Below are 14,318 nucleotides of genomic sequence, written 5' to 3'. Positions count from 1 at the left end.
AACTGGGACATGTCTGATTACCAAACATTCACTTACCCCGATGATTTCTACTCGTATTCGATTTAATAGCTACAATCACGACTTCAACCTACAAAAAACACAAAAGCGCCTGCTACTTTTAACACAAAAGCCCCACGTGGGCAAACACGAGGGAAGAGGAGGATGGAAAATCACCGTTTCATGTGAAGCCATTCTTTGGTTAGGCTACTCATGCCTTTCAGGAACGGGTTTAATATGCACTTGAATTGGTCAGGTGGACGCATTCTTATCTTTCATAACTACGGACTCGACATCATTACTTGGAACGGATTGACAGGTGGGAGTTGAGCGGCAAGGAGTACCCTGACTGGTGTTTTGATCATTGGTGGGAGACGGTGTTTTCCTTGGTTACGACTATCAGAGAGGAGTTGACAAGAAGAAGCCAGTGTTGAGAGGGCGTTGCATTGCTATGGGTTATTACTTCTGCCTTAGCAATTCATTCATCTTTTCTACCTTGTAAATTTCTGTGTTGTTGTGCTTTCATGGCAATGGCGCTTGGTGTCTGGAGCATATAGTATACCTGTTTCCATGTCCGGGTAGTCCTGATGAAACGATATAATTTTCCAACGGCGAAAAACTATGCTTCTACGTCTTAAAACATTTGTAGGTGTTTCGAACACGGCAATAGTTAGCTGGAAATTCGAAGTGATTTGGCTCACATCGAACACCGTCAATTCATAGCTCGGACAAGAGCAAAATCCGACGGTTTCATCTGGTATCCCAGCCACAGCCAAGGTTACTTCATCGTATCCTGTATTATTGTATAAGGTTAAGAAGCGAGTCGATGTTGAGGCATGGTTTGCGGGGATGAAGTGGAAATAAGTTTGACAAAGCGCAGAGACAGAGATGGAGTAATGAAGTCACGAGTTAACAATACGTGCATAGCTAGTGCAGCATCCTGTTGCGTTGCATCAAGCTTGGTAGCTATTAGCAGTATCCTGGCAAGCTTGGGCAAGCTATTCGAACGGAAATGCTACCCGGTCCTGAGTACAATCTGGACGATTCATCTACGAGTCTCACCTGGAATTAGAGTGTAACAGTATGCTCGGCCTATCAGCCGACGGCATTCAACGCAAACAGCCTACCTGCTGCTGCATAGTTGGGTAAGCTTGAGCTCACTTGGCTTGGCTCCGAGGTCCACGTAAGACGGTTGTCTGGGAGAGGTGGGGGAGACAAGAGAAAAGGAAACGTTGGAGCTTTCTACATCTTGGACTTTCAACGGAAACCGACTTGAGAGTCAAAAAGATAAAAAGTCTTGACCGAAGTTTGTGATACAAAGTCTTAGATGGAGTGCATGCTTGCTGAAGGTGGATCGCATACATACAAGTGTACAAATAATGACAGGGATATTGCTGTATTCTCAGATGATTTCGTTCATGTTATCAGTATTTTTGGTAGTAGCTGGGTTTCATTTGTTGGCCGTTTCATATACAGGAATATCAGACATCAAGTTAGCCACTTCGTCTCCAGGCATCGGCAAGAGCGACGGACATATTAGGCGACGGGGAGCACGCGTACTGTTACTCTGAGACCAGCCAGACACAACGATGCACCCTCTCTGCCTAGGAAAGCAATTGAACCGGGGCTATGTGCCACTGCTCTGATAACATGCTTGGTCTCGAACCTGTCAAGACTGACAAATGACCAGGTTTATTTGGCCACTGATCTACAGTCGAAGTGAGCCTTGTCGAGTGTTGGAGTGTAGTATGGACTGACCCGGGCTCGCGGTTCTTTTATGGTTCTCGCATTTTGATACTGAAACAAAACAAGAATAGGTTAGTACATAAGCCAAGAGAAGACCGATTGACGTCCCTTAGGTTAAGCTGTATGCAGCCAGACCCAAACAGAGTTGGCTTGAAAGCGGGGAAGATGGCTTTCTTAACTCTCTAAAATCCAGGACTTTGGGGCCATGGTGACCGTGACTGTGACCATGACCCTGAGTCTGTGACCTTTTGAACATCCAATAGTTCCATGGAGGGCGGCGTCGGTGAGGCGAAGGCGGGCATCGCGTTGCGTGTGGTGTTTTGTCGTCATGTGGTACCTGACTGCAGATAGTGTCTGGGGTCTCGACAGGGCATCGAAGAGGCTCTTGTCCTATCGTAGGCTAAGTCGAGTTGATGAAGTTCTCCGCTTCTTCGCTTTCAAGCCACTAAACTCCACAGTTGCATTTGGTTCCACTCTCCACTATTTTCAATCCGGGGGAGTTTGAAAGGCCAAGCCAAGTGACTAAATTAGACCTGACCTGACGGAATATTCGTTACAGATGGTGAATGATGACCAAACCGTTTTTTTTATTTTATGTAGGCTCACATGTAAAAAGAAATGCCGTGAAGCTTACCGTTGTCGGGTTGAAAAGGCTCGTATCATTGATCAGTCTCGGCGAAACCCTATGAGGAGTCAAAGTTTAGTAGTTGAACGACGTTGTTGTTCGATACATTAGTCGTGCTGTTTTTCCTTTTGCCCAATAGAGAACCTTATGTTCTGGATCAAATCAGCCAGCTCCACCATGCTCACAGGTCACAGGATAACCAGGCCCGTACTTACTGTAAGCAGAAGTCAATCACTTACGGTTACCTACCTGCCCCTGTTTTGTATGTGTTAATTCATCGTTTGCCAGATCATCGAATTGCGCATAGGTAGACTTGTGGTAGCACAGCAAGACACAAAACTGTTAGGTAGAGAAATATACAGCTTCCATGCTGGCTTGTTGACACTGTAGTATTGCGGGCAATCATCGACTGGGGACAAGCTGGACCTCGCTTGAAAACTCAATGCCAGAGATACCATGGTGCGACCCAGCCAGACCAGAACTCGTCATCAACAGTATTGCCTGCATCTTTTTACCTTTTGCCCCATGGCTGCGTTAATCGCCATCCATCCATTGACGAAGCTTGTCTGTCAATACGGGAGCTCACATCATCCTTGATAGGTGACTCTAGTCCCGCGCTAAGGCCGAAAAAGTGCCCTGATCGACCAGCCCCCCTCAGTATCGAAGGCAGCCCAGGCCAAGCCCCAGCCCGGACCATCCCCCCGGCCGTCACCTGGTGCAGGGAGATTTCTGTTCCAGCCGCTACAGGTTACAGTTGGAGTGTTGATTCAAGTCGCCGCGTATACTGCCACGCTACCTTGACTCGAGAAGACAGCTCTATGACTACATGTGGCTTGAGCTTGTAGCCCCAAAGTACCTTTCCCTCCCTGACGTGACACGGAGCCAGCGGATTCACAGTGCAATGCAGTCTGGGCTCTCCAATCTAGTGCAAGGTAACCTCAGATACCGGGCATCACTACTGGGTTACTTGCAGCACAGCGCGTCCATCCCAGCCAGGCCAGGCTACCTACAGGCAGCTCAAGTCTGTGTACAGCGGAAGCTTCCATTGTATTACTACTTCTTCCTCTCCCGCCTCATCCTCCTTCTCTTTCCTCCTCCTCCTCCATCTACATTACTCTTCTTTCCGCCATCAAAAAGTCATTTCCTTTTCACTTTTCTAACATTACCCCATTAATTCTCTGCATCATTTTCTTCGCAGAGCGTGTTATTATCGGCGACTTTACGACGGCTGCCGGTCGCTTCGTCACCGCTGATTGCTTATCTCGGCCACCGATAACAGCATTAGCATCTTGGTCGTCACCGCCCCAGACTCGATTGTAGATTGCCTGTAAGACCCCGAATTATCCATTCGCAATCGTCATTTCCTTCTTTCATCATCCTCGTCTATTGCGGATCGGGGCACGGAGAGGATTTGTCTCTAACTATTTTTCTTACAGTAGTCGCACCAAAACATCGCGATCATGGCGTCCGCAGCGCATACCTCGAGTCTCGACCACAACATCACCATAAAGGTGATGTTCGAGGGCATCACCCGCCGCACCAAGATGCCCCTTCGAGATATGATCCCAGGAACTCTTGAGTCTAACGTACGTCAATAATTTATTCCCATCGCCTCCGAGTGATACGCTAGCATACTACGTTTTGCAGCATAACGATGACGGTTGTTTGATGCTTTTCTGGATAACGACTAACATGTTGTTAGATCCGCAATTTCTTGCATATTCCTGCAGACGTTGAAGTCGCATTTGAGCGATACTCAGACTCTGCGGCTTCTTTTGTCCTTCTCGAGCTAGGAAATATTCCCATTTACAAGCAGCTCTACCGCGCTGCCAAGGCGAAGTCCAAGCTCAAGATCCGCGTTACTGTAAAGGAGCAGCCCAAGACTACAGGGCCCAAGCCTGTCACTGTCGAGGATGAGCCCGAATCTTCCGCATCGGCCCCGGCTCCTGTCAATGTAGATGAGTCTCCCCGAGAGATTGTTGAGACCGCAGAAGAGGCTAGCCTAGCTCCTACACCCGCCGCCAAGGCCCCTGCGCCCACTCCGGCATCAGATGTCACGCCGCCTGAGACGATTCTTCCCGTTCGCTCTCTGTCCCGCACTTACAACGCAGCTCTCCTTCAGGATGCGGCAAGATATGTAGAACCACATGACTTCCGCAAGGAATTCGAGAACCGACTTCCCAACTTCACGGACCGATCATCAATGTCACAGTTCTCGCCCCCAACCTTCAACCTTGCCAAGGACCAGCAACCGATCAACTTCTTACCCAAGAGTTCTGCACCGCCGTCCTTCGCATGTCCCATCGTATGCCCTGAAACCGGCACTAGCTTTGCCGTTTGCTGCAACAGCTGCGAGAAGAACATTCCCAATGGTCATTATCATTGCTCCACTTGCGACGATGGTGACTTTGATCTCTGCCAGTCTTGCGTTGACCAAGGCATCACCTGTCATGGTCGGGATCACTGGTTGATTAAGCGATCAACCATCGATGGACAGCTGGTCCAGAGCACCACCGAGACGATCGCGCCCAAGCCCAAGCCTAAGGCCGAGGTCAAGGTCGAGACTACCGTTGAGACCAAGGTTGAGCCTATGCCTCATCATGTGCCACTTCCCAAAGCGCTCTATGAGCCGCTCCCTGCTTCTTTCGCATTGCCTGGCATTATGCGAACATGCAACTGCTGTGTACAAGGTATGTATCTGAATAAACATCATCAGCGATTTGAAGCTAACAGAACATTAGAACACCCCGAGGCCGAGTTCCTTCACTGTCGCATGTGCGAGGACTTTGACCTGTGCCAGTCATGCTTTGCCAGAGACTCTCATGGCCACCATCCCAAGCACAGCTTTGCTCCTGCTGTGAAGGGCACCAAGATGCCTGGCCACATCGAAGTCAAGATGAGCCCCGGACGTAACCACATGCACCATGCTATCTGTGACGGCTGTGACCAGAACATCTTTGGCATTCGCTACAAGTGTCTCGATTGCCCTGATTGGGACTATTGTGCCCCACTGCATCAAGACTGTCAAGATCAGCCACCCCAACCACAGATTTGCGCCGATCTACGAGTCTCTGATTGATTTTCGTCGCCGAGCTCCAGCAGCTGTTCATATTGGCATCTGCTGTGATGGACCTCTTTGCAATGGACACAACGCTTACCCTTCCTACATTCGCGGCACCCGATACAAGTGCGCGATCTGCAACGATCTGGACTTCTGCGCGAATTGCGAGGCCAGCCCTGACAACAAGCACAACGTGACTCACCCCTTAATTCAGTTCAAGACTCCTGTCCGTGCCGTCAGTGTCACAAGTACTGGCGAGACACCCGAGGGCCTGCGCATGCCCGAAATGGGTGATCGCCAGACTATCTCTAAGGCTACCGAGACTATGCCTGCGGTCCGTAGCAACTCTATCAACGCCGTCCGCACGATCGTTGATGTCAAGCCTTCTGAGCCTGCTCCTGCCAATGTGACCGTCAAGACACCCGAGCCCAAGATCCCAGAGGAGGCTTCTCTCATCCCAGAGCCCATCCCAGAACCCATCCGGGCTCCCCAGGCTGAACTCAAGGGCGTTTTCGTTCGTGAGACCATTCCTGATGGCTCTATCCTAGCTCCCAACCATAACTTTGAGCAGACATGGACCCTTCGCAACGAGGGTAATGAGAACTGGCCCGCTGGCTGCTCTGTCAGGTTTGTCAGTGGTGACTACATGGGACACGTGGACTCCAACCACCCCGCTGGCATCTCGGAGCTCATGTCGGCTTCGGAATCTACTGTATGCTATGCTCCTCTCGGTCCCGGCCAAGAGTTTCCCTTCACCGTTCTGCTCCGAACACCCGCTCGCCCTGGTAAGGTCATCTCTTACTGGCGCCTGACAACCCCCACTGGTGAGAAGTTCGGCCACCGACTCTGGTGCGACGTCAACGTCCGTGTTGTCAAGGAGGAATCTAAGGCTAAGCCCGAGCCTGAGGTTAAGGAGGAGGAAATCACACATGTCGAGGAGACTAAGCAAGAGGATGAGAGCCAAGCCTCCAGCCAGATGATCTTCCCCAAGCTGGACAAGGAGTCACCTATGGCCAGCATTCACGAGGCTGCTGTTCCTGTGCCTGTTGAGGAGCCCAAGCGGTCCGTTAACATCGATGACGAGTGGGACTACTCTGAGGAGGGTTTCATGACGGACGAGGAGTACGATATTCTGGATGCTTCGGACGAAGAGTATCTGGAGGAGCAAAAGAAGAGACTTGCCACCAAGTAGGCGCGAAATTGATTTAATGGGAACGGATCTGGGGTTACGGATGTTATGTTTGTTTTTTCGTGTCGGTCAAGCTTTTTGTTGATTTCCCCTCTTTACTCTGTACTATTTCTCCTTTCTTCTTTTCATCCGTCGTCGACAACGACAAAATCTACGGGAAAAAACCCATGCAGTATGGCTGGGATAGAATTGCAGCCAGTCATGCACGAATCTGCTGCCATTCGAAATTGGTCCGTAGAGACCCACGCTCTTTTTGTAGCCAGTATTCAGCAAGGAAGGAAACAATGGAACTTGATATTTTAGTATTTTTATTCCCCTTGGTGTGAAGTGAAGTGAAGTGTGTGGTGCGGTGATGGATTCCTTGCAAAGCAAGTACATGTGAGGCGTGCATAAGCAGTCACAGCGTTCGCAGTCTTAAGTTTGAGGCCCGACGCTGATGCGCAATCGGCTTCTAGAACGAGTGAAACAGTCTTGTCAGAATGAGGAAATTCATACAATAGCAACTACTAACTTAAAAATATCACAGGTCGTGGGTGGGAGTCCATTTGCACACAAGACATTCATCACCCTTGATGTAGGCCAAACTAAGTTCACGGTTTCTTTGTACCTTGAAAGAAATCCATGATGCAGTCCAGTCACGGGGACTCCTTGCCGCCGACCTCCACTGTAAAGACGCAGCATGATGTCTTTGGTTTGGTCAAAGTGGAAGCTGAAGTGGTTGCAACCGGTTTTTTTGGTGCCTGAGAATCGATGGTGAGGTACCTTGTGGCCCAGGCAAGACCTCCAGGTATCTTGGTAGCTTTTGCTGTGAGCAGTTGAATTGGGCGGGCCCATAATAATTATTTTTTGAAGGAGGGTCAGCAGCAGGCTCATTAGCAGTCGTCCCCCCAGCTCAACGCACGGTCAAAACATCCGTTCGTACAACTCCTCTCATATTTTCGTGACGGTTTCCCAGGGCGACCCCGGGCTTATAACCTATGCGACTGCGCTGTCATCAACGCCGCATCGATTATCGACAAGAACAGCTTCTCTAGCTGCATCTTGATTGTTTCTCATCAATTCTTCCCATCCGTTGTTTGTTTTATATCCCCTTTTTTTGTCCTCAGGTCACGTCACCTGCCTGACCTCGCGCACTCTGTCGAGTTTTTAATAAAAAAAAAACGCGACCTTCTGGTCTTGGCCCCCCGGATCGTGGTTCATCATCACTCCCTCCCCTTACAAAACTTTTTTCCACCTCTACCTCCTTTCGTCCACCATCACGCAAAATGGTTACCTTCTCTATCCCCGGCGACAACGAGCTCGCCGAAGCCGGCAAAAGCACGCCTCGACCGCGTCCTGCGCTGCCTTTTGCGAGGCGCGGCTACGTCTCAACACCACTAAAGAACAGCCGTCTCGGCGTTCCTCAGAGTGCGCCGTCGCGGAGGATGTTGACGACTCGCGATGAACAACCAACAAGCAGCCTCAACAGATCAACAATCTCTACCGCCCGGAATATTTTCCGGGCCTCCACAACCGACAGTCCTTCTATGACTCCTTTCTCTCCGAGCATCCCTCAAAATACCCCAAAGAAAGTGTTCGCTCCCGGCGCTACCCCCGAGCCGAATCGCGTCTTTCGAGAGTCGACCGCGCAGGCTACCCCCCGGGGCATGGCAGCCAAGACTACTTCCAAAGACCTCTTCCATATGCGTATCGCGGACCCCGATCCTGAGCTGTCTGGCGAGGTTCTGACGAGGAAGATCCCCCAAGATTGGAACAACAAGGGCTCCATCTACGCCGACCAATTCCTCTCCCATCTCTGCCCCACTGAGTTTGATGACGAGCAGCGACGGCAATTTTTCTGCATCCTCGATCTTCGACGACTTAAATACGCAGCCAACGAGATTTTCTCCCAGAAGGATTGGAAGCTCAATGTCATCAACTTTGCAAAGGAGTTTGAAAAGAGTAGGAGCATTATTCTACTGCGATACGGTCTCTACGAATTCCAGAACGTTAAACCTTCAAAAGATGTTCTCAAAAGATGGCGCCGTGAGCACGGTCTCCCTGAACCAGAGGAGGACAATGACGAGCCCACTCCCACCAAGGTCACGGCAGCTAAAAAGCGCAAGGCGGATGATGAGGATACCGATATGAAGGACTCTTCCACCAACAGCAAGCGACGTGCTCCCGAACATGAGGAGGATGTCCAGGAGCAACAAGCGCCGGCGCCAGCTCCTGTCCTTGTCCCTACATCTACCCTGGGCAAGAACAAGCGAAGGTCGTCTATTAGTGATGAAGCTGATAGCCAGCCATCAAAGATGCAGAAGGGCCAAGCGTCTGCGGCCAAATCTCTTTTTGAGAAGATCGCCAACAAGTCATCTACTACTCCTGTCAGCTCTCCCCTTAAGCCTTCTGCCAAGCCTGCCGAGGACAATGCTGCTGCCAAACCCAATCCCTTTGCGTTCAACAAGACCAACGGATCCGGTAGCTCTCTCGCTCGCAGCATTTTCCAGAACCCTAAGCCCACCAGCACTGCTGGTGCCTCTGGTGGCAACATCTTCGGTTACCTTTCTGACGCCAGCTCAGCCAAGAATAGTGGTGTTGATGCTGATGCTGAGAGCGAGGCCGATTCTGATGCAGAGGATGATAGCCAGGGCGATGAGCCGAGTGCGGCAGCAAGTGGCGCTGAAACTGTTTCCCAGGTTGGCAATGGTTTGTTTGGGCAAAAGACTGCTCTTTCTAGTGGCCTGGCCGCCGGATCTAGTGCCCCTGGTACTCGGGAGAGCACTCCTGGCCCAAGTCTGTTTGACCGAGTTACTAAAGATACTGATGGACAACCCATGCGTCTGGAGGATAAGGCTGAGGTGCCGGCTGAGAAGCCTTTCCCAAAGCTTGCTGACCAAACCTGGAACCCCAGCACTACCCCCATCAAATTTGCTCCATCTGCCCCTGCCTCAACGGGCCAGGCTGCCTCTCTTTTCGGAAAGGCTACTTCGGCGCCTACAAGCTCTTTGTTCGCCAACAAACCCGCCACCATTTCCAACCTCTTCGGTGCTGCTAAGCCTGCTGAGAAGACGTCAACGCCTTCGGACCATGCTGATAAGACTGGCGGCGACGAATCCGACAAGGAGAACGATGAAGCGCCAAAGAAGTCCATGTTCGAGTCCAAGGCTTCCGCTGCCCAACCAAGTTTTGGTTCCATGTTCTCCAAACCGGCTACTGAGGCGGTCAAGGCTCCCGAGCCTGCCAAGCCTGTCACCAGTTTGTTTGGAGCCAAGCCTGACGATAAAGCAAGCACTCCCGCGCCAACTGCAAACCTCTTTGGTGCTGTTAGCAAGCCTGCTGAATCCAGCGGACCTGTGCTGCAGTCTTCGACACTGTTCGGAGCCAAGCCAACTGGCGATGACAAACCTGCTGCCACTGAAGCGCCAAAGACTTCGCTCTTTGGTGCTCCTAGTACGTCGGCGGCAAATGGCGAGTCGACTACTGCTACCTCTTTATTTGGCGCAAAGCCCACAACTACCGCCAGCAATCTGTTTGGCAACACTTCAACGCCTGCTGCTGCGCCTTTATTCGGTGCTCCTAGTTCCAGCGATGCGACTGCAGCAAAGAAGGATACTCCTGCTACAACCTCCATGTTCAGCTTCGGCGGGGCTTCCAACGGCGCTGATAAGATCAACGGTGCTGCAAAGCCTCTGTTTGGTGCGCCCCAATCCCCTAAGCCGTCTTCTGGAACAGCCGGGCTTGATGGTAGTCCCATGAAGCAGGATGAGCCATCGCCGGCTAAGAGGGCCTTTAACGGAGGAACTGTGTCAGGCGCGTCTGCACCCATCTTCAGCTTTGGCGGCTCAACCACCCCCGCTGCCGCCCCTCCCTCTTTCGGCGGTGGTGCTTCAGGCACCTCTACACCTTTGTTTGGTGGTGCCTCCACGACTCCTGCTGCTAATGACGTAGGCGCGTCTTTCGGCTCCAACTCTTCTGCCTCTGGAAGCTTCGGGTTCCAGTTCGGAGGAGGAGGAGGAGGCAACTCGGCTTCTTCTTCATTCAACAACCCTTTCGCACCCGGTAACAATGGAGGTGACTCGGGCGCTGCCCCATCATCAAGCGGAGGCATGTTCAGTTTTGGAGCTTCTTCTGCGCCTTCTGCGCCTTCCGGCGGTGCCGCACCTTTCCAGTTTGGCGGACCAAGCAATGCAACGGCCTTTGGAGCAAACAACAGCACTCCCGCTTTTGGAGGCGCATCTGGATCTTCTGGGGCACCAGGATTCAGCTTCACGGGAGCCTCACCGGCACAAAACGCAACACCGACATTTGGATCCAACCAGTCTGCTCCGGCCTTTGGCAACGGCAACCTTCAACCGCCTGCTGGTGGTTCTACCACCGGGACCAGTAAGTCTCCTTTTCCACATCGGAAAATCGCCCCACTAAAGCGACGGGTGTAGACACACCGTTTAGTCTTGGGGGAGGCTCTAGCCTGGCCACTACACCAGCTGCCGGGACCCCGGAACCATCCACCCAGGCCGAAGGAACCGCCGGAGGCGATGACGACGGCGAGAAGCACGAGCAGGTCAACTTGGCCGAGAACCTGGAGCAGGACGAAGATGTCGTGCACGATGTACGAGCAAAGGTGTTGAAGTTTGTGCCGGCTGGGGACAAGTCGGACGACAAGAAGCCCAAGTCTCAGAGTCCATGGTCCACACAGGGTGTTGGTGCTCTTCGATTGCTCAAGCACAAGGAGACCAACATTGTGCGTCTTTTGTTGCGAGCTGAGCCTCGTGGGCACATTGCCATGAACCGAGCTGTTCTTCCCGATATGTCATACAAGGCAGACAAGAAGTATGTGAAAATGACCACATCGAATGAGAAGGGAGATGGGCTTGAGACGTGGATGATTCAGGTGAAGACGGCGGATATGGCAAAGGAGCTTGCAGAGGCGTTGGAGAAGAACAAGGTTCATAATAAGAAGTAATACGGAAGGAAATTCGGGGATAGTATATTAGAAGCACACTATAACGTGCTTACGTAGAAAAGGTAAGGTTCAAGGAGCAGCATTGCGGGCGTTGTTAAGCATTCGAGGTTTATACTTCTTTTTTTCGTTTTCTCCGGGTGGATTTATCTTTTAGAACATCGTGGGAGGAGCTCAAGCAGACAAAGATTGACTTGACTACCTAGGTACTACAAGGAATACAAAAAAAAGTAGCTTTTTTAGCAAGATATTTTCGTTTTCGGTGCTTGTCAGGAGAATTGGAGTTTGCTGTGATGGGATTTGTAGCTGGACTTAGTGCCATGAATTAATTGTATAATATGATCCCGGCACCTAATTGAGAGAAAATGGATTCGATACGACAGTTTGAACCGTACTGGTCCAATTCTTTTATGGCTCATCAGTAAGATTCACAGACAAATTGACGGATTCAAGAATGCCTAGGTCTTGTAGTTGTATACGCAAATCAGAATCGAGCAGACAACAAACCCTAGTAGCCATGTCCATTTGGCATGGAACACTCGAGGCTGAAGATGGACGTTCTCATGTGAAACGCGGGGGCGGGGGATCAGTTAGGCCCGGGAAGCTCAGGGCAGGTGCGGCACGCGTCGCGTCAGATTTCCCCAAGACGATGCATGAACAAAAAAAGATTTGGCTCTAAAACAACAACTTTCCAGTCCCTGATCGACCCTTGCAAATATGCCCAGGTAATTTAACCTTCTCTCCGGGAAGCAAACTCAATTGCGATACTCATGTGTGCTCAACAGGGAAATTATCACGATCCAGGCCGGGCAGTGCGGCAACAGCAGTCAGTTCATCCATCCCCCGCCACCATCCCCATCAGCTACAGACCGCATCTATTAGCCTCTATAATGCATGCGCTCATAAGCTTCACTTCCGGCACTCTCCTCGATCGAATATGAATACGGATAGTGGCTATGGCTGACACTCTTCACGTACACAGTTGGAAGTCAATTCTGGCAGCAGCTTTGCCAGGAACACGGCATCAGTCAAGACGGAAACCTCGAGGACTTTGCGACCGAGGGCGGCGATCGAAAAGATGTATTCTACTACCAGAGCGATGACACGCGGTACATCCCCAGAGCTATCCTGATAGATTTGGAACCTAGGGTGCGCCTCCTCCGATAAGTGGCAATAAGGCTGAGTGCTAAGAAGCTTTTGCAGGTCATCAACGGTATTCAGACTGGGCCCTACAAGAACATTTACAACCCCGAGAACTTTTATGTTGGCAAAGATGGTGTGGGTGCTGCCAACAACTGGGGTGATGGTTACCAGAGTGGTGAAGCGGTGTATGAGGACATCATGGAGATGATTGACCGGGAAGCTGATGGTAGTGACTCTCTCGAGGTGAGCAATCTTTAGAATGGGCGGAACTCGTTTACTGATTTTCTATGCTCTAGGGCTTCATGATGCTGCACTCAATTGCTGGTGGAACAGGCTCTGGTCTTGGTTCATTCCTCCTCGAGAGGCTTAACGATCGGTTCCCCAAAAAGATCATACAGACATACTCAGTCTTCCCAGACACGACGAACGCAGGCGATGTCGTCGTACATCCTTACAACAGTATCCTATCCATGCGCAGATTGGTCCAAAATGCTGATTCAGTCGTCGTTCTGGATAACGGTGCTCTGTCTCACATTGCTGCTGATAGGTTGCATGTTCAGGAGCCATCTTTCCAACAAACGAACCAACTGGTGAGTACTACAGTCTTGTTTAATTATCAAATCCATGTTATGAAAGCCATTTGCGGCTGCGTGAGTCAAGACGAGAGAACTAACAATTGCCAGGTTGCCACTGTCATGTCGGCCAGTACGACAACTCTACGATACCCTGGCTACATGCACAATGATCTTGTCAGCATTCTAGCATCTCTTATCCCAACCCCTAGATGTCATTTCCTCATGACTGCCTACACGCCATTTACTGGCGATCAAGTCGAGCAGGCCAAGACGGTCCGCAAGACGACGGTGCTTGACGTGATGCGACGGTTGCTTCAGCCTAAGAACCGCATGGTGTCGACTGTTCCCGGCAAGAAGAGTTGCTACATTTCCATTCTCAATGTCATTCAGGGTGAGGTTGACCCAACCGATGTTCACAAGAGTCTGCTTCGTATTCGTGAGCGACGCCTGGCTACGTTCATCCCTTGGGGACCTGCGAGTATTCAGGTTGCTTTGACAAAGAGAAGTCCATATATCCCCATGAGCCATCGTGTAAGCGGCCTCATGCTTGCCAACCACACAAGCATCGCAACGGTACGCAGCATCTTTCCCCTTTACAGTAATATGTCACACATATACTGACACATGCATATACAGCTTTTCAAGAGAATCCTAAGACAATACGACGGCATGCGCAAGCGCAATGCTTTCATGGAAGGATATAAGAAGACAGCGCCATTCTCTGAGAATCTCAACGAGTTTGACGAGGCACGGCAAGTGGTTGCTGACTTGATTGGCGAGTACGAAGCCGCTGAGGATGCAGACTACCTCAACCCAGACGCAGGGGAGAAGCCCACGTCCATAGAGACAGATCGACGAGTAGGGTAAGGGGCAGGGCACTACGGATCTGTAACGGTGAGAGGTTGGAGACTGCGTTTGAGGTAGTGGGGGTTGAGACGTCACGGCGGGTTGGATGTTGTTGACATTGCTTGTAGGCGTATTAGAGTAGGGGCGTTTTGGGCGCCGGGCTCGGTTTTGGTTCGGCTTTGCAGGTGTGTACA

At 51.0% G+C, this 14,318-nt stretch overlaps 3 protein-coding genes across 3 annotated transcripts; all 3 read left to right on the top strand.

Annotated features, from left to right (window-relative positions):
* Positions 1–3,828: 3,828 nt before the first annotated feature.
* FGSG_09995 (uncharacterized protein) lies at positions 3,829–6,896 on the top strand (the record flags this gene model as incomplete). The annotated part of the gene is made up of 3 exons (XM_011320613.1): positions 3,829–3,954; positions 4,071–5,058; positions 5,110–6,896. The coding sequence occupies 3 exons, from the start codon at positions 3,829–3,831 to the stop codon at positions 5,445–5,447; spliced, it is 1,452 nt and encodes a 483-aa protein (XP_011318915.1). The 3' UTR covers positions 5,448–6,896.
* Positions 6,897–7,883: 987 nt separating this feature from the next.
* FGSG_09994 (uncharacterized protein) lies at positions 7,884–11,766 on the top strand (the record flags this gene model as incomplete). The annotated part of the gene is made up of 4 exons (XM_011320612.1): positions 7,884–10,983; positions 11,037–11,545; positions 11,621–11,625; positions 11,718–11,766. The coding sequence occupies 4 exons, from the start codon at positions 7,884–7,886 to the stop codon at positions 11,764–11,766; spliced, it is 3,663 nt and encodes a 1,220-aa protein (XP_011318914.1).
* A 497-nt stretch (positions 11,767–12,263) lies between these two features.
* FGSG_09993 (tubulin gamma chain) lies at positions 12,264–14,229 on the top strand. The gene is made up of 7 exons (XM_011320611.1): positions 12,264–12,285; positions 12,346–12,386; positions 12,543–12,709; positions 12,764–12,946; positions 13,000–13,293; positions 13,387–13,851; positions 13,915–14,229. The coding sequence occupies exons 1-7, from the start codon at positions 12,278–12,280 to the stop codon at positions 14,143–14,145; spliced, it is 1,389 nt and encodes a 462-aa protein (XP_011318913.1). The 5' UTR covers positions 12,264–12,277; the 3' UTR covers positions 14,146–14,229.
* Positions 14,230–14,318: the final 89 nt, after the last annotated feature.

This window comes from Fusarium graminearum, chromosome 1, assembly GCF_000240135.3.
Source record: "Fusarium graminearum PH-1 chromosome 1, whole genome shotgun sequence".
Taxonomy (NCBI): Eukaryota; Fungi; Ascomycota; class Sordariomycetes; order Hypocreales; family Nectriaceae; genus Fusarium; species Fusarium graminearum.
The sequence above is the reverse complement of the archived record's forward strand: the minus strand, read 5'-3'. Positions and strand labels throughout refer to the sequence as shown.

What these genes read in the sequence shown, in the direction of transcription:
- FGSG_09993 (XM_011320611.1), top strand. An exon ending in ATGGTAGTGACTCTCTCGAG is followed by an intron (nt 12,947 to 12,999) that starts GTGAGCAATCTT and finishes TCTATGCTCTAG; the next exon opens with GGCTTCATGATGCTGCACTC. An exon ending in TCCAACAAACGAACCAACTG is followed by an intron (nt 13,294 to 13,386) that starts GTGAGTACTACA and finishes AACAATTGCCAG; the next exon opens with GTTGCCACTGTCATGTCGGC.